General features: G+C 41.0%; 1 protein-coding gene across 2 annotated transcripts in view; it reads left to right on the top strand.

Annotated features, from left to right (window-relative positions):
- The first annotated feature begins 5,857 nt into the window (after positions 1-5,857).
- PDS5A (PDS5 cohesin associated factor A) overlaps positions 5,858-19,305 on the top strand; it is an 80,096-nt gene continuing 66,648 nt past the window's right edge. For both annotated transcript variants that reach the window (XM_064710295.1, XM_064710296.1), the window contains exons 1-2: positions 5,858-6,096; positions 6,888-7,058. In XM_064710295.1, the coding sequence (XP_064566365.1) occupies positions 6,070-6,096; positions 6,888-7,058 (198 nt within the window). In that variant the 5' untranslated portion in view covers positions 5,858-6,069. The remainder of the gene's footprint in view (positions 6,097-6,887; positions 7,059-19,305) is intronic.

The following is a 19,305-nucleotide window of genomic DNA, read 5'->3' as shown; positions in this document are numbered from 1 at the left end:
GATATGGTGCAAGCAAAGACATCTTCTGGACAGAAAGGATGATAAATGCACATATTAAATATATTATTGGAGAAAAGTAGACTTGGTTGTCAGAAATGAATAGGTGTAAATGTATGTGCTTTGGACACATCAGGAGCAGAGATGGAAATAACCTTGAGAATGTAATTATGGAGTGAATGGTGACAAGTCATCATAATTGAGAGCAGCTAGAAAGGAGGTGGATAGATGACATGCAGTAGGCTGCTGTAACTTCAGTTTCTGAATGTTCAAAACTAGCAGTAGATCATGGAGGCTTCTAAAAATTCTCCTGTGAAATCACCAATCTGCAGCTGCCAATAAATTGATTTTACTTTACTTGCAAGCAAATGAAAGAAGCACAGTCATTCTGTCAATAGAGTGGTTTGTAAATTAAAAATGTATTCATAAATATATACTTTTTCACAATGGCTTAAATGTTATGTACAGTGACAATCCTTGCCATTTCTGAATGAATATATAGTCTTGAGATATATATATATCATGTATGATATTTATGTGTGTGTGTGTGTGTGTTTGTGTGCATTTATATGCTGGGGAACGAACGAATCAAGAGCAGCCCTGTGCAAAAACCGTTTGGTGATGCTGTGGGTGAGAGGCTGGACATGACCCAGCCATGGGCACTCCCAGCCCAGAGAGCCAAAGGTGCCCTGGGCTGCATCCAGAGCCCCGTGGGCAGCAGGGGAGGGAGGGGGTTCTGCCCCTCTGCTCTGCTCTGCTCTGGTGAGACCCCACCTGCAGGGCTGCAGCCAGCTCTGGGGGCACAGCACAGGAAGAACTTGGATCTCTTGGAACTGGTCCAGAGAAAGGCCATGATGATGATCAGAGGGCTGGAGCATCTTTCCTGTGAGGAAAGGCTGAAATCTGGGATTATTCAGCCTGAAAGAAGACTCCAGGGTAACCTTGTAACAGCCTTCCAGTACCTAAAGGGGACTTAAAAGAATGATGGTGACAGACTTTTTAGCAGAACCTGTTGTGATAAGACAAGGGGTGATGGTTTTAAACCAAGAGAGTGTAGATTTAGTCTAGATATAGGGAAAATATTTTTTACCAGGAGGGTGCTGAAACACTGGAACAGGTTGCTCAGAAAGGTTATGAATGTCTCGTCCGTGGTAACATTCAAGGTCACTCTGGACAGGGCTTGGAGCAACTGGACAGGGCTTGGAGCAACCTGATCTAGTTGGAGATGTCCCTTCTTACTGCAGGAGGGCTGGACTGACTAGATGACCTTTAAAGTCCCTTTCTAACCTAGCTATTCTATAATTCTATGATTTCTGCCCTATTTCCAAGCATGATTCATAATAAAGACATTTTTAGGCAGCACATGGAGAAGCCTTCCTTACCAAAACCAGAGCAAAAATAACATTTAGACAAATCATGGCTAGGGATCAGTTTTAAAAGAGTTTATCATCCATACAGTATTTGGTCCTTCCCTTTATTCAGAACTGGTACTACTCAATGAAGACACAGTGAGCTGTGGGACTATTCCACAGAGGCACTTTGTGTCTCCATTTGATTTGTCTTTATAATATCATACACATAAGTCCTCCTGCCCCCTTTTATAGATTTTTATCTTGTGAATGTAGAAAATGGGAGATACACAAGTCTCTGGTTTTCTAACAAAGCTCACTTTCTGGGCTATTCTAAGAGTAATTTCACTGTAAATACCCCCTGGAATGGAACACCTTTTGGAGGTTTTTCATTACAGCAATGCACATTGTCAAGAAACTCACCTCTGACCCACCTCAATTTACAGCAGATGTAAAATATATCAATAATAAAAATAGGTAGTTATAACAATTAGGTGGTGTTTTCAAAGATATGTTATACTGCAATGACAGATATTATTTATTGCAGTTCACAACACAGTGTCATGTCTTAATGTCACTGTTTACTTCACAGTCATTGTTACTGTCCGTGTTTACTGCATTAATAAAGACCTGAGGAGAACCACTAAGCAGTTCCTGGAAACATGTGAGCATAGCTTAATTTAATCAACATGAATTTAAGCATTTTCTGTGCTTGAAGTAATCACCCTGTACTCTCTTCTGTTTCACCCAAAAAGTGTTTTGTTCTGAAAACCCTTTTTGGTGCATCATTTTCCCTACCAGTAAAAACACATTTTTCCTTTCTTGATCCTCTCCTTGAACCTGTCCTATCACAATACAAAGAAAGAAGCAACTCACAAGGTTGCCCCACAGGTGTTTGGCGCCCTTTATTTCAGTTTGTTTATGAATAACGCTTGCAAACATAGTCTAAAATACAATCAAAACAAAAAAGAGCAGATCGGAGCAAATACATTCCAATAAAAGTAAAGTGAGTGAAGGTAATAAAATTCTGATGCAAACAGTAAAATCTGGGTAAAGACTAAAGGACTCAGTCATATTATTACACAGAGCCATTCAGTAAAACCCAAGGGATCATGTGAACCTGGCTACAGCTGTACAAGCACGGTCCAAGTCAGATCTCAGCTGCTTGCTGAAATTAGAAGGGTGAAGGTCAAACAAGCAAAAGCAACAAACCAGACACTAGCAGCTGTAATTGTATCTGATAAGAGCAGATTTCAGGACTATTCAGATTAAGGAGTACCACAGGTCAGATTATCTGAAGCTTTTATGCTTTTACATTCTGAAAATGCCATGCATATATTCAAGCTAATTGGCAGTTAGGTGTTCATTCATACGTCCCTTAATTGGGTGTGATACCAGAACTACATGCTCTGTTTCAGCACTTTAGAATTTCAAACGGTGCAGAAGTACAAATCCCACTGCTTCTCTTCTGAGAAAAGATAGAACCATTGCCTAATCAGCCCATGATTACAGAATTTGCACCTACTCCTCTCAGCCACTTTGCTGATATGATTTGTCCAAGACTCACTCAAAACACTACATATCTGGCTAACATACTGCTGACTAATCACTCATTATCTGTGAAAGCAGGAATCTTGTGTGAACTCCTTGATAATCAACCTTACACTGATGCCTTTCAAGACTTTCTGTGTTATTCTAACTTCACTATTTATCTGAAATCTGCAAGAAGACAGAGAGGTCTTGATCCACAACCGAGAGTACTTCAGTGTGGAGAGTCACAAAGAACTTGCATAAATTGAAACAGAATTTTAATTGAATGAGCAAACCTTGCTTGGCACGCTCAAGTCAAATCTTTGAATTGCCTTGTCTAACTACATGCTACCTTCTGTGGAGGGATAGAATGTAAGAAAATATAGTGCAGAAGGTAATCTCACACCTGAGGAGTTGCAGCTGTACCAACCACCAAAGATTAGGAACAGTGCTGTCCTTAACAGGCCACAGCTGTGTCCAAAAATACAACGAGTGCTACAAAAGAGTGGGGTAGCTGGATGAGGAGAGAGTTGGCGTTTGCTGGCTGTGCTGAGGAGATTTCTGTGAGACATCACTGAGAAGGTATGGGTGCTTTGCGATAGGATGACAACAACCTTCAATGTACGTATTCCTTACGATGCAAGGCTTTATCTTATTCTTTGATGAAAAATAAAAGTAATTAGAAGCACATCCTAGAGGCTTTGCACTGTGTTTGTCTTTAACTTAGACTAAAAGCAAGTTGTGGGAGAGTAGGCCTTGACCATGATGTTCTTAGTCCTACTTCACAACCCACTGTATTAACAATTCTAAGTAAAGATGGTGTCAGTTTGTGAAAAAAAAAAATCTTGTGACTACAAGATTACAACAAGTTATGATATTGTAGATCACACTAATGGTATACATAAAACAGTGCTTTTCAATATCAACTGAAGGCTATTTGAAAACAAATATTAAAATCCATGAAGTTCAGAGACCTAGGTGAAATTTCTGGAATGCAAAACCTGTAGTACTTCAATTCTGCCCAAGGAGAAGTCTGCCTAACATCTTTCTAGCTCTCTGTTGGGTTCATAAAAAAACCTTAGCAATGGACTCTTTAAATTTATTTCTTCCATTATTTTTACTGACTTAGATTCTGTCTTCTATATAAACTGAAACATATAGGTTTTTGATATGTACTTTAGTTACAGAACAGTATTCTAGGATTTCTTTCTAATTTATTCTGCTAAAAGAAGTGTATTAAAAATAAGGAACCTACACCAAATGGTTTATATTAGTAATTTGATTGGAGAAGGAAGTACCTTATGTAACAAATTTAAGGATAGAAGACCCAAATATGTTCAATGTATGTAAGTTCTGAGAGTACCTCTTATTTGATTGACAACAAATTAAAGTTGATAGCTAGTCTGAGTCCTTACATGTTAAGGCAAATCGAAGTGGCCCCTTTAGTTTAGATTCAGAAAAAAAATGACATGCTTTGGCTTTATTTATTTACTAAAATCAGTACAACCTTAAGGTCACCTATCTATTGTGAATGCCCAAATCAATCGATCCTTAAGCTTGGAGAGAATAATTTCATCTAAGTCTGGATTCACAGCCAGATTTAAATGTCTGGTCTGATGCATCCTTCTAAATTTCAAAATCAGTGTCTGAGATTCTCCAAGTGTTCATTGCAACCCTCAGTCACTTTCACTATAATCGTTCTAAGCTGGTTTTCTAGAGGCTGTGGACATTCAATGCTTTAATTCCCCTAGGACAACACTGCAGGGAGACAAGGAACACAAATATAGGAGAGCAATTTCCTACCCACATGCTATTACACCCGATGTTCCAAAAAGCTTCTCAGTCTTTGTACGTTTTCCACCAGCACCTTGTAAAGCTGGAATTTGGCATACTTCACCATGCTCTTACTTACCCCTTTCCCATCCTGTCCCATTCTCTCCTCTCACCCTCCTGCATCTGTCCTTTGCCACTGCTGTGCCATGCTAGCCCACCCTGCTGTGCCTGGCTGTGCTGCTGCTGTACCTGTGCAACCCCCATGGAGAGAAACACCCCTCCGTGGAGATGGTCCTGACCTCCTACCTTCAATTTGCTCTGAAGAAAATTCATTGGAGATGTCCAAAATAAAATCTGAAATTAGTCTTGATCAGCCAGAAGTTATCTTTCAGCTGTCACATACCTTCTCTGAACAGTACGGGCATATAGAAAACATTTCATAGCCACCTACGCTTCAGACAGAGTACATACTGCAGATTCAAAACAGACAGATATATCCCACTTTGCTATTGACTTTCCAGACATACCCCATCCCTTGGCAATATGAATATTAAATTACAAAGACATTTTGCATGGAAGGAGCTCCTGAGTTGGCTGGCGAGGGCTCCTTTGGTCTGCATATTCAAGTTTCTCCTTAAGATTTATAACCGAAGTGTGGATACTCTCTTTCCCCTCATCTGCCTGAAGAAGGACTGCTCACTCTCGCCTGCCCCCGCACTCTCCGCGCCACCCCACACAGTCTTCTCCATCGCGCTGACCAGGCCCCACACGCCTGAGGGACCGGCCAGCCATGAGCGGCCCGGGCTCCGTAAGGAAGCAGCAAAGTAACTCTCGCCTTCCCGCCCTGCAGCCAGGACCCCGCAGCCTCGCTCGCTGACACCGCCGGCAGCCGGGCATCGCCGCTCGGCGCCAGCCGTGCCCTCGCCGCCCCGGCGGAGCCTGCCCGGCCCGGCCGCTCCGGGGCTTTAGGCGCCAAGCTGAGGCAACGCCGCGCTGCCCGCGCCCGGCACTACCCGGCGCCCTGCGCGGGGCTCCTCGCGGTGCCAGACTCACTGGGCGGCCTCGCCCTCTGCCCGGGGCGGGGGCTGGGGGCTCCTGGCGGGGCGTCGCCGCCGGCCGCGGGCGGGCAGGGGAAGGGGAAGGGGCGGGGGCGGCGCGGAGGCTCCTCCCGGGCTGCGCTTCCCTGGGCGGGCGGAGAGCGGCGCTGGGTCCCCGCGGCGCACGCTCCGCCCGAGCCTCCCCCTCTCCCGGCCGCCGCCGCCGCCGCTGCTGCCGCCACCGAGCCGCTCCCCCTCCCCCAGCCAGCGCTCCCGAGCAGGAGCTGCCGCGCCGCGGAGCAGGAGGCGGCGGGAGCGCCCAGGGCAGCGGCCGGCGGGGTGGCGGCGGAGCGGCGAGCACCACCCGGCACGGAGGCTGCTCAATGCTGCACCTTCCGGAGCTGCATGAGGTAAAGGCGGCTCCGGGTCCCGCTTCCCCCCGTGCTCGCTCCCCGCTCCCCACGGCCGCGGGGGTGTGTGCGCCGAGCCGGGGCTGCGGGGGGCTCTTTGTGGGCCCGGCCGAATGCGGGGCGGCGGGGCGGGTGGAGGGGGGGTGCGGGGCGAGGGCTGAGGGGACATGAAGTTGCGGGAACAAATGGAAAGTGGCGAGTGGCCGGGCCCCCTCCCCGGGGGGGCTCCCGGAGGCGCGGGAGGGCGGCTGGGGGGCTCTGAGGGAACGGGGGGGTCGCGGGGGGGTTTTGTTTGCGCTCGCCGCCGCCTCCCTCTCTTCCTCCCTCCCTCCCCCTCTCCTGTTGGCTTCTCTGCCTCCCGATAGTTTTGAGGCCTAACTGTTTAGGCCTCGTCTCCCGGCTCCGGGGCCGGTGTGTCGGCTCCGAACCACCCCCTGGGGCCGGAACGGCGTCCCCGGCCCACCCCCCGGGCCGTAAGGGGCCCTCGGCCGCGGGGTGTCCCTCGATTGGGCCCCAAATTTCATTGTAAAACCGTCGGCTGCGAACTAACAGTGTTGGGCTGGAGCAGCCCCGCAATGAAAGGAGGCGCCGGAGGGGAGCGGGCAGGCCCGGGCCGCGGGGAGCGGCGGCTGGCCGGGCCGCGCTCCCGCCGGGATGCGGCGGGGGCAGCGCTGGGGGGCGCGGCCGGCGGGGCGATAGCCGGGGCCTTCGGCGAATTGAGGGTGAGGAATGGAAAAAGAGGGTTAGAAAGTCGTTTCTATTCTGCTGAACTTTTGTTTTCTGACCGATAGAGGCCGGTAGAGGACTGTGGAGACGGAAAGTTTATAACCAGCAGCGCCAGGATGGACTTCCCTGCTACCCAACCAAAACCTGCTGCCGACGGTAAAATCATCTACTATCCTCCTGGAGTGAAGGAGATTACGGACAAAATTACCAACGATGAGGTTGTTAAACGGTTAAAGGTGAGCAATTCTATCCACCACCCCCCTCCCTGAAACTTTTACTTGTTAAGGTAAACATTTTATCACTGGGATGGAGAACTGCCAGAGTTTTGTTGTCCTTCCTGCCTGCAGACCTTTAAGGGAATATGACTTCATTGTTTTTCTTTAAAAGTGGAGGACCCATTTTCCCCATTTTTCGTAATTTATTACTGTTGTCTTGTGAGTCCTCTCAATGCTGGAATTGGTACATTAACTGCTAATTTGTACATGAAACATATCCACAGTTTAGAGGAGAGGTCTGAAGTGGAATCACAAGTAATAATTACAGGATATGCTAGCAAAATTTTTTGGCAAGCTAGGTGGTGCTTTGGGTTCCGGCATTTGAAGAAAGTATAGTTGAGTGGAGGAAGCAAGTAGGCCTACGTAAGGGTAATTTTGATTGAAAAGATCACACTGTTTGCCAAAAACAAAGCTTAATTTCTAGAGTTATGGATGGAATTTTGAAGTAGTTTCAAATGTAAAACCTGCCTCAGATTTTTTAACTTAGTGTAATGCATACTGGTTTTTTCCCATTTAGTATAATTGACAAAATTGCTAAATTTTCTTGAGCAAAAGGGACTGTTAGAAAAGCATCTTCTCTGTTTGACAGCATCCTGGGGGAGTGCAAGTCTTGCCTCTTTTTTACTTTATTAATCCCTTCTTCCACTGGAAAAAAAATGCTACTGTGCTACAGCAGGATTATTTCTTAAGTCCATGCTGAAAATAGAGAATTAAGTTGAGCATTGATCAAATATTGACACAGCTCGTTTGTTAACACCATGGTCTTTGGACCAAAGGTTTTTGTAACCTAGGATTTGGTCCTGTGCCAGGGTGGAGTAATAATTTTTAGAGATTGGAAATACTCTATCATCTGATGATCTGTTTCCTATGACAGCAGTGACTCCACAAAGACTGAAAAATAGAAATCATGGTCTGGGCTGGTCAGTTAGTACATTGAAAAGTTTTCTTAGCTATACATGTGAGGAGAACATAGGCTTTGTGCTTTGTTTTTTAAGCAGCAAGGCACCTATCAGTGTTCTTTTTTTGAAAATGAGTCTTGTTGTCCATTTACAGTTTTGAAAATTATGGAATGGACAAGCTTGGCCTAGTATTTTCAGAACTGCAGTGGAATATTGCCAGTTACAGGAGAGGATACTGGAGTTGTGACTGTTTAGGCAGATACCTCAGATTAAAGTCTGTGGAATGTAGAGGAATGCAGTTTTGAGCTGATCCCTGAAACAGGTATTTTATTTTGTCCCAGTTGGTTGACTTGGAATGGTGAACTATGTCATTCCTATATAATGGGAATAATGGAACTTCAGAATCACGTATACGTGTTTTACTGAATTCACACGTGTGTGTGTGTGTGTGTGTGTGTATTAGACATAATTTCCAGGCTAAGAGCAGACTTTTTCTGTTGCTTTTAATGAATTATTGTTACAGAATTCATTAAAAAACAACAATTCAGACAGCCAAAAAACTTGAGAGTAACTTCAAATGGAAACAAACACTTTGCTACTGCACCTACTGACATTTTTTTCTGTCTGAAATGACAGAGAAAGATTTTTCTTACTGTATTGGTACTGTTTAATCTGAGTTAGAGGAATTTTTTTGTCAGGTATGGGCTTTACTGAAGCATCAAGAAAATGGGAAATACTGTAATACTGTACATTCTTGGACTAAACCAACAAGTATATTTTTCTTTATGCTTTTGTATAATGTGTCTGTTCTTTATGAAGTCTGAGCTTCTTTGTATCAACTGGATTTATAAAAGCAAATTGATTTTGGTACGTGGAATATTATGATGATGCTGTGCTTGGGATAGAAATGCCTGAAAAAGTTTTGTTAAATCTCTTCAAGTTTTCTTCAAAAGATAACTTTCCAGAACTTTAAATGTGACTTAAAGCTGGCTTTTATCATTAACAGAATGTACCAACTCAGGCATGAATCAGTTCTTGAAACTGAAGGTTTTTTGTTGTCTTGGCCATGCGTCAGCCAAAGATGCTCTTACAGAAAATGTGCAACTCAGGGTTTGGCCACCAGGATGTGGATCAGTTCCTGCACATTTTTGTTCTTTTAGCTTGTTGAAGTCATGGTCAACTTAGCTGGTTACAAATCTGTGTCCTTATTAGCAAGTTTTCTGGTATTGTATCTGTATTTTTGTGTCCAGACCTCTTCTTCTAATGAAAGCTTTTCTTATTATTGGAACTTGAGACATTCTGGGCACCTGTCCCAGAGTGCCTGAGCAGCAGCTTTTGTGCCAAGGACTTTTTTAAAAGAATGTTTTTATATCCATTCCCTCCTTCTGCTTGGGGTTGTGGGTAATAAAATGTAGGCCAGATACTTTCAAAGTGTTTTGGTATGTCTGTATGATAACATTATTATTGTCCTGAAAATGAAAATATTGCGAATTTTAAAATGAACCTGAATCTTTTGAGGGATGTAGAAGGGAAATGCCTCAGGACTGCATATGTATGGCAAATGAAACACAAGTTCAGGTGCTTAATGGAGTCAAAGGTAGTTTCTGGAGTGTTAGATTGCATTGATGGTTTGGTGCCCTCCTAGAGTGGGGCAGTATGTGATGGGTGGTTTCAGCTGCTATTTTAACTGGGGTGCTGTGGCTGGGCTCAGGTGTCCAGTCAGTAGATCCAAGTGAGTTTAACCAAACTAGGCAGCTAGCATGCAGCAGAGTGTTGAGGTTTACTGTACTTTTGACACAAAATTTTTCTTTTAGGTCAGTCTTTCTCTTTACAGGACAGATGTTCAAGTTATATAGGGATTGATTTTAGAGCTGCAAGTCAGATGCTTGACAATTTGGGTTAAGGCTTATAAAGGGAAATGGTAACTTTGACACAACCAAGTAAAAGAAGTAGTACAAACAATTGTAAGGCACCCAAGAAGCCCTCCTTCAGTTCCAAGATCAAACCAGGACCTAAATAAAACTTGAGAGCAATTGTGTTAGCCATATTGTATTTCTTTCCATGAGATAGTTGAGGATTGAAAGAAGTTTTAGAATCTTGGCATCTGCTTTGCTGCAAATTTTCTTTATGACTGTTGAATTTTTTTCAGAATTGACTGTGTTTTACTGCCATGTTAAACTGCAGAATTGTATATTGTTGTCAGTAAACTATTAAATCTCAGCTATAACTTTGATCACAAGAGAATGATAAAATGTCATTGATATAAAGCATTTTTAGTCATTATGAATAAGATTAATAGTAGCCTACTTACTTGTCAGGTACATTTCAAATAGCCCCATCAATCCAAAATGCATAGAGACTGATTTTCTCAGTGACTGACACAAGCAGCCTTGTAGGCAAAGCCAGAACTGCCACCAAAGTATGTGGTGCTGTCATGTGCTTGTCCCAGCCTCTGTCCTGTACCTTCTTTACAAGCATTTTGTTTTGCTGCACACCAAAATGGAAGGGTTGACTGGGTTAAAACTTAGCAGGGCAAAAAACTCAAACCAACCCACAACAGAACACCCACCCCTCTCCAAATAAGTTAATTTTAACCTGAACCCTTTTCTCATGTAATTTAGCAGGAAAACTCACAAATACTTGGGCTGGCACAGGGCAAAACCAACTTCTTTTTGTGGCAGTCCTGCCTTAGAGTGTTGAAGGAGCCTCAGAGTCAATTTGAACGTTAAAGTGAGCAAATGTTCCCTTTTGAGATAGGGATGGGGGCATTTGTGGTGTTTCTGGAAAACCATCATGCCTGCTGGAGTTTTTAATGTAAAAGAAAGCATGCATGATGGTGAGTTCAGATAGAGCTTTGTACTGGGAGCTGTACAGTTTGGTAAAGTGTAAGACAAGTCTGTAGACAAAAAAAATACTTACAGTGCAACATTTGCTTTTACCTTGAGATATCAGTGTAAACACAAATTCATGAAATTTGTAAAATGCACATTTAATCAGACACTAAATATACACAAGTAAAAAAGAAAGTTTCTGAAACTTTTCAAAGGAAAAGAAGCGATAAATTTATTTCAGCATGGAAAATTTAAACACAGGTTTAAGGCAACGTTTAGATATATTTCTGTGAAATTAAGTTTTATAGGTTAGAATTTAGTGAGAGAGAGATACAGTTCTTTATCATGGCTGGGTTAGGATTCTGGTTTTTGATTTATGAGGGTTTGGATTTTTTGGGGGAATGATTGTCCTTTTGTTTTTCAATCAGTCCTGTAGTCTTGTTCGTTTTTCCGTGGTGACAGGCAAGGCATTTGCTGTGGAAGTTGCATTTGATTTCAATGCCCCCCACACCCTTTCATCCTCTTTCTCCCCCTGCCATGCCCACCCCAAGGCCTGGCTTGTGATCATTGGGGGAAGTTAGCACTGCAGCTGTGCCTTGAAGTCTTGCCTATCTTGTCCCTTGGCATTTCTTAGTGGTTATATGTATTTGTGTGAGAATGGAGCAAACACCCTCCCTCTCCTTTCTGTTGTCTTTCTGTGTGTTCCTCTGGTTAGCAGCTCTTGGCTCCTTTGTCGTTTGGCCTCTTCTGCTTCCATATCAATAGAAATGCTAACAATTTGTCATATCATGCACAGGTAGTTTTAGGCATCTGTTACATCATGTTAAAATTGAGAAAGGTTGCTTGATGCTACTGAAATGTTTTGGAACAGGCTGGAGTTACAGGTGAGATAAAATAAGTTTCTTTGAACTAAACCTGATATTTCTGCGTAAGCTCATGGCTGCTCTCTGAGGTTGTGTAGTTAGATGGACCTTTGATCTGACCTGGATAGTTATATTAAACAATACTAAAAAATACAAATTAAAATGTCATTTGATAGAAGAAAATCTGTTGTGTCACCCATGAGAATTTGTTATATTTGAGAGGAAAAAGTATATACATAGTAAGTGGTTTGGGTAATATATTAACTAATAAATGGCAAGTCTTGGATGCCATGGGTGACTTGCATGTATTTACATGCTTATATTTAAGAATTATAAGTAATTTTGTGGAGGTCATAGAGCCAGGTTACAGAAATGATCCACAGTTAATTATTCTAATAGTTTTAAACTTCATTAATTGTATTTAACTGCACACTACAGTTGCAATGTTCTTGAGCTATTGCTAGCCACATAAGCCTAAAGCCAAATTTTTAATTTGATTTTGCTCATAGTTTAATCTTTTTAATTAGTTTGAGTCTTGTAACAATCAAGTTTTTCATTAACTAGGACAGGCCACTAGTCAGAGAAGAAGAAATTGTGTTCTGATTTTTTTTCCAAATGGAATATTAACCAATTGCTTTGTAAATGTCCCAGTTTTGTCAGTCCTTAGAGGAACAGACCATGTGGGCTTAGCAAGTTCACCCAGATGTTACTGAATTTCAAACTGATTGATGATGACACCCTTTGTTTTTGTATCTGACAATTTTCTTTTGTTACAAGTGCATCAGTAATTAATGGCAATTTCACATGTACAATATTATTCTAATGGTTTCCCAGCAACACTAAGATAAATGTATTGTGAAAAGGAAAAAAGCCTCCCATTGAAAGGGGGGGAAACCCAAAAGGTTGCTGAATTAGAAATGATAACTTCTGGTATCTGACCACTGAAATGGACAGACTAGTTCAGAAGTCTTTATGTCCTTATTTATTCTGTTATAAACTTAAAAGATTTTAAAAATCTTATTCATATGCTAATGCTTGAGGTTTGTAAGGCATGATGTTAATCTCAGTTAAAAGATGGGGAACTGAAGAATTACTGAAAAGGAAAAAACCAAACCCTAATATCAGAAAGACAAGCTGGCTTCATATGTCTGATTTGGTATTTCTGAATGGTGACTTTTGAAGTGAAGTGCATTCTGTGGCACTTCATATGTTCAGACTGAAAGTTCCTTTGATTTCAGCTACATTTCGGAGTGCCCAGGGCTTCTGTAAATCAGGCCTTATCTCCTAAAAAACCCAGAAAATGACTAATGTTTTCTGTGAAAACTGTTACAGGCGGTTTTACAGGCATTACATAGAAACTTTGTAATAGGTGGGAGGCTGGCATGCAAATCTTCAGACTTTACCATTTGAAAATACAGTATAGAATATTCATTTTCTTCAAGTATTTTCCATCAGTTACAGTATTCCATCTATGATAAATAAGAAAGGTGGTCTTGGACCGGTACTTCTCTACTAAATAACCTTGAGTAACTCCAGAACAAGTTTTTTAATGTGAGTGGAACCAAGTAATGGCTTCAGGATTTGATTGTGGTATTTCCTTTTGTGTGTGTGTGTGTAATCACTTAGCAAGTACTATATTAACATTAGTATTACAAAGACTAGAAGTTTGAGAAGTACAGGATTATTTACCTTGGAAAAGAGATGATTAAGGGTTGTTGTGATAATAATAAATTACAAACTTCTGAGTTTGTCCCCCTCTTCTAAAACTGAAAAACTGTTGAATGCTAAATATTACTTAGGGGCATACTGGAAGCCTGTGACAGACCAGAGCTACACTGATGTAGTTACACTGTTGTCTTCAGTGTAAGTGACATGATTTAGTCATAGAAATCAGTTCAGGAGGATATGCAAGTCAGGATGTGTTTTTGTGGTACAACGTGGGAGACTTGAGGACTTTGTTTGCCTAAGTTTGCAGAACAGCAGGAGCTTTAGCAGTGGCCAGAGACTCACGAGGGAAGTGTTATTCTCTTACATTCAGTGATACAAAGTGAAAGAAAAGCTACCCTGGGCGTGCAGACAGCAATATGGAGATGATTGATAGAAAGGGAAATCAGGCATATATATGTGGTTGCTTTTTTACCTTGTCTACTTGAATCAGTTCATACTGTTTTGTCTGCTTAATGTTCATGTGCATCTTCTGCTATGATAAAGAAAAACAACAGACAAAATAATTAGCAGATCTTTGGTTCACAGTACATACTACAGCCATTTAGCCATTTTAGTAGTTAAAGAAACCAAACTTTTCTGTAGTCCCCAGTCTATGTTAATCATAGTTTGTATCTGAGGGCTTTTTCCCAGACTGCAATATCTTGTTAACCACCATTGTTACCTAGAAATGTAAACCACATGCTTATTATTGGTGTTACTCAGAGCAATGTGTGTTTTGCTGGCTTTGCAGCTGCACTAAACTAATGAACTGTGTTCCTGCTGCTGTGCTGACATCAGAATCTGCCTCTTGTAAAGATCTCTTAAGCATGATGAAATACTGCAAAGGAGAAACAAAGATAAAATTGGCACAATGTACTTGCTGCTCAGGAATGAAGATGGAAAACTTTCTGGTACCTGGATAGCATGGGGATATTCTAAACATCCATTTTACTTGTGTGAGTCTGAAGGTACATACTGTGGTGATGGAGGTGTCAGAGCTTCAGTGTTAGGATCAGGTTTGCAGCAGGGGAAAAATCCTTTCAAGTTTACTGTGAAGGCTGGTCAGCCTTGTTAATGCCTTACTCTGAGGTGAGTTCCTGTTCCTTCCTAGATGTTCAGTTCTGTTACCTAATCTTAATGGCACTCTATTGTCATCCATGAGCACAACCTGTCACGTTTGGCTGGAATACTGTTTGGTAGGCTTTAGCATTCTAGGCCTCATGTCTTCAATTTCTAATGCTAGAAATTATGACATCTCTCTCCATGAGATTTATCAACATTTTCCAAACTATTGAAACAGAGAAGAGGTTTTGTACTGGCAAAATACATTCAGAAGCATTAGACACATGTCTTTTCTATTAACCAATAATATTTGAACAGATATTGAAGATGAAAGAGAAGGAGGAAGAACTTTTTTTTTAAAGGATTTTGGAGAAGTCTTATCTTTCTGGAGTTTTCTCACACACTATTCTTTGGTGTCTACAACACCTGAAAAATGCACATGCTTAAAAATGAAATAGCTAGATTAATAGTTATTAGTATTAGAATTTGCTTGCAGTCATTGAAGAATTCTCCTTCCTCTGCAATTGTTGTCTCTCTCTTTCTTATGGCTCTCTGTGGAAATAGACTGATTGACCAGGAAGAAATAGCTTAACATCTGCAGTTTTACAATATTTTTAAAGTATTACATAACTTACTGATCTTAAAACTGTTTTTATCTGTGCATCTAGTGTGAAAGCCCATCAAAAGTCTAGACTTGGGCTTACTGTGGAAATCTTATTACTGTTGTTTTAAGTACCCAAAAATCAGTCTCTCAAAAACTGAGGAAAACGTTTGTGTGTCTCAGTTTGCTTTGTATATGTGATAGAACTTTGCCTGGGAAAATGTTTTTACCTCACTTTTCTAATGAAATTAGTCTGATTTCTTTGTTACTGATCTTCCCCGAAGTTACATTATTTCAAAACTTGCTGGCAGTTGGATAAAGGTTTCAGAGATGGAACACTTGTCTAATTGCTGCTGAACAGAATAGAGATATCCAGCTTCTGTTTACACAAAGGAACATGGACCAGCACTGTTAAACATTTCAAAAGGCAGCATCTCATGTGCTAGCTGGAATAATTTCAACTAATTATTTCATGGGTGTTTCAAATGTTTTAGGGGATCTGCTGCCCCCTCTCCAGCTTTCTGGCCAGGGCACCCAGAGGGAAGTGGGCAGGTGGTGCAGGAGGGTGAGGGCAAGGCAAGGGGTGCAGCAGCTCTGAGGGGAGAGTGGTGGGGAAGGGATCTGTTGGAAACCAGCCAGTGGCAGTTTTGCTGTCTGTGATACAATCAGCTTCAAATAGCAGCAGTACAGGAGATAAACAAGGAAAATAAAGCACAAAAACTTTTTAATACTCTCTTAATCCACAAACTGGTAGTGGGTGGTGCATGGTATTCAAAAGTATTACTGCTTTTTAAACTTAAAAGTGGTTGTTTTTAACAATTGAATCTGACACTTGTATTCCACGATAGCTTGATGAAAATTGCTTATATGATATGGTATTATTGAAAGGGTAAAGTAATAATAAAAAAGCTAATAATATAGTATTAGCTATAGTATAGTATAACTAATAGTATAGTAGCTATAGTATAGCTATAGTATAGCTAATAATATAATAAAGTAATAATAAAAAAGCTAATCTAAAAACCCAACAAAACCCAAATCACTCAGAGGTAGTTTAAAATCTCAAAAGACAAACAGTAAGTTCTTTAATTGATGTTTTGTATAGTGGTTTTTTATGTAATTACCTTTTCCTGGTTTTTCTGGCTGCTTAGAATCAGGGTTGTGGTACGAGTGCTGAAGAAGAATGTGTGCAGTGAAAATGTAGTTACACTTAGGAAGTGCTTAGTATAAAGAGTGTTACAAATTATGCCAATAGTGATGTGGATATGAAAAGAAATTGGTTCTAATAAGTTGTTCCTTGAAAAACAATAAGCTGATTGACTTCTGTTACAAGTTCAGTGTAAGGAAGGATGGGGTTGCATATTTCACCTGAAAATTTTTACTCTGCCTTTTGGTCCATAGGCTAGTCAAAGTATAGTAACTCCTGTTATTTTAATATAATTTTGTGTTTTAACTGTGCTTTTGTTCTGGTACCATTGGAAAATATATGCATGTACTTAATTATCCAAATGAAGTAATGATTCTCTGTAATAAATTCATTACTGAAATTTAATTAAACTATTTATAATTTAGTAGGAAATTATTTGAAAGTAAATTCTGCAGAATATAAAAATTGTTCTTTTCTTATGATTTAAGAGAGTAAAACCTGATACTCAACTCTGACTGCAGTGCTTTTCTCTGGGCCTTATTCCTGTCAGTCATAAAGGAAAAAGAATTTCTTTTAGAAACTTTGTTTATATAAAGTAGTGAAGAAAAATAATTCAGAAGTTTTGCTGCTTTGTTTGCACAATAGCAGAATGTATTGTGGAGCACATGAAAGGAAGTTTAATTCTTAAGCTGTTGCACCAATAAAAATAAAGCAGGTAAACTCAGCACTTTGTTATGATGGCTGAGAACAACTGGGTGATCTGTGAGAGGTGGAAGAAGTGGCCCTGTATGTGTGGGTTTTAACAGGGGTTTCTTTCTCATCAGTGACGTGCTGCAGAGTTAACATTCATTCACCTACAAGGCAAATGAGGAATGCAAGGCAGCTGTAAAGCATTTTTCTTGAAAATGCATGTTTATTTAAATGCCTAATTCAGTGATCCTTTAAAAATGTAGTTGACATGTGTCATTATTCCTGAAAAATTCTAATCCATCTCAAAAGCTCTGTCCTCTGCTATTGCCAGTAAATTATCAGTGGCAAGAAGTACTGGTTTTGCTCATGTGAAGTCACTAAATGAAGGTCTAGTAGTTGCATTTGTGACCTGTTAGTAACATTTTTTTCTTAGAAAATGTATGTAGAATATGAAAGTAGGCATAACTGTAGCTGAAGGGAAATTGGGAAATCTGGAAATAAGATTTCAGCTTTGTTCCTTTTGAAACTGGTAGTCTAGACTGCTGTAAAACCATGAGAATTTTGCTTTAGGAAATGGAGGGTTCACAAGTACAAAAACTATATCTTTGTAGAATATATACACATTAATAGAACTGGAAGTAGGTCAGTAGAAAACTTAATAAGCTGTTAAAAATCACTTTGAAATGGGAGTAAAAAACAAGTTAGTGTCTGTGTTTCTAAATGTCAGCTGGGAAAGTGGGGGTGGTGTGTAATATTTTCCAAAGTTATGGTCTTAGTCCTAGCCTGTGTTTCCCTTCAAGGGTTAAATCACCTTCAGTCAGATAACAGATTAAAAGGCTGCTATTTAATTTTGTTTCACTTTGACATGTTTAGCTACTGTTCTTAGTTTAGGTTCTTGTGCAAATTGGAGCATTCTGGTCCGAGTTAGATGTGCTGTGTAGATTAAAGAATGCTCATCCTAGAATTGGAGCTCTGTGTGTCACTCCATGTTTGGTGCTATAACTGGTTTCTGATAGCTGTGTGTGTGTGAGCATGGAGTTCACCATTAGATTTTTATCTAGCACTGGAGCTGGTTTGAGAAACGCCTTGAGGGATTCTCTCTCACAGGCTCTGCCTCCTGAGAATTCCCACTGTGGAGCTGTGCCCTAATTCACACTGTCTTGAGACTCCTCAGAGTGACTCTGACTGCAGTCTGCATGTGTGAGGGCTGTCACACATTTGTTTCTGTACAGAGTCTGAACTGATGTCTCTCAGCACTTTGTTAAAAGCCTGGCATCATGCAGCATCCCCAGAAAATTAATTTTAAAACTAACCTCAAAATTTTAGAAATAAGGACAATATTAGTTGTTGGTGTTTTTAGAAGGTTATTTGAGAGTTCTCCCACAATTTTTCATCATCTTTATCAGTATTCTGCTCAAAAACAAAGTTGTGGGGGAAAAATTTTGTCAGGAATGTAACAATGTGGAGGAGTAAGTAATGACAGGTTGGTTTTGTAGAATGTTGCAAGTCAGTTTAGTGATCTGAGCTAACCTGCATAGCGGGTATACTAACATAGTCTAAATCAACTTAGTTTATCTTAAAAATAAGTAAATAATTTTAAAAGGCTGTTTCTCTTTATGGTCTGCCAGAATTGTGTTCTAGAAGCTTTCATCCTGGCACTGTAGTATATGAATACTTTTGAGTACTTTTAGTGTGATGCTGCTAGTGAAGAAACAGTTGCTCATTTTCACTGCTGCTGCCACTGCTGTTCAGGAAGAATAATGGTTCAAAGTAACTTTCCTTTATTTGAGTCACCAGCACTCCTAGTCATAGAAACAAATCAAGTTTGTGAAGAGTGAGAGGAGAGAAAGTAAAAACTAGAGGCAGATAGGGACTGTAGGGAAAGAGGGGAAAACTGATGTTGGAAATGGTGGAGTTGCTACACCAGTAGGTGGAGGATTGCCCTGAATCAAGCCCTGGTGTATGGGAGCACAAACACCAAAGGCAGCACTTTGAGCCAGTTAAATACTCTTGCTACTTGTGGGCCATACTTTTCCCCATGCCTGTCCAGGTGTATCTGTGGCTTGCAGGGTGCTGATTGTAGAATTGATCCAATTCCAAAGCAGTTTTCCCAGGTAAGTTTTCATTTGGATCAGCGTGGCTTGTGCAGTCACCTACTACCCCCTCTTCTTTTGCAGAAGCTCTGTGGTAATACTGGGGTGAACTAGCAGTGACAGCTGAATTTGGGACACTGTGTTCATTGAGTTTAACCTTACTAAATCAACTTCTCAGTCATTAAACTGCACCCTGAGATTGGGCTGAAGTAGTGTCACCCTCTCTGTCATTTTTACAGCCATGTAATGAGCTGGTTCAAGAAGCAGATATATCTGAAAAGTAACCTGGGCAGAAAATGGGATTTTTCAGTAGTG

Source organism: Zonotrichia leucophrys, chromosome 4 (assembly GCF_028769735.1).
Source record: "Zonotrichia leucophrys gambelii isolate GWCS_2022_RI chromosome 4, RI_Zleu_2.0, whole genome shotgun sequence".
Classification (NCBI taxonomy): Eukaryota; Metazoa; Chordata; class Aves; order Passeriformes; family Passerellidae; genus Zonotrichia; species Zonotrichia leucophrys.
The sequence above is the reverse complement of the archived record's forward strand: the minus strand, read 5'-3'. Positions and strand labels throughout refer to the sequence as shown.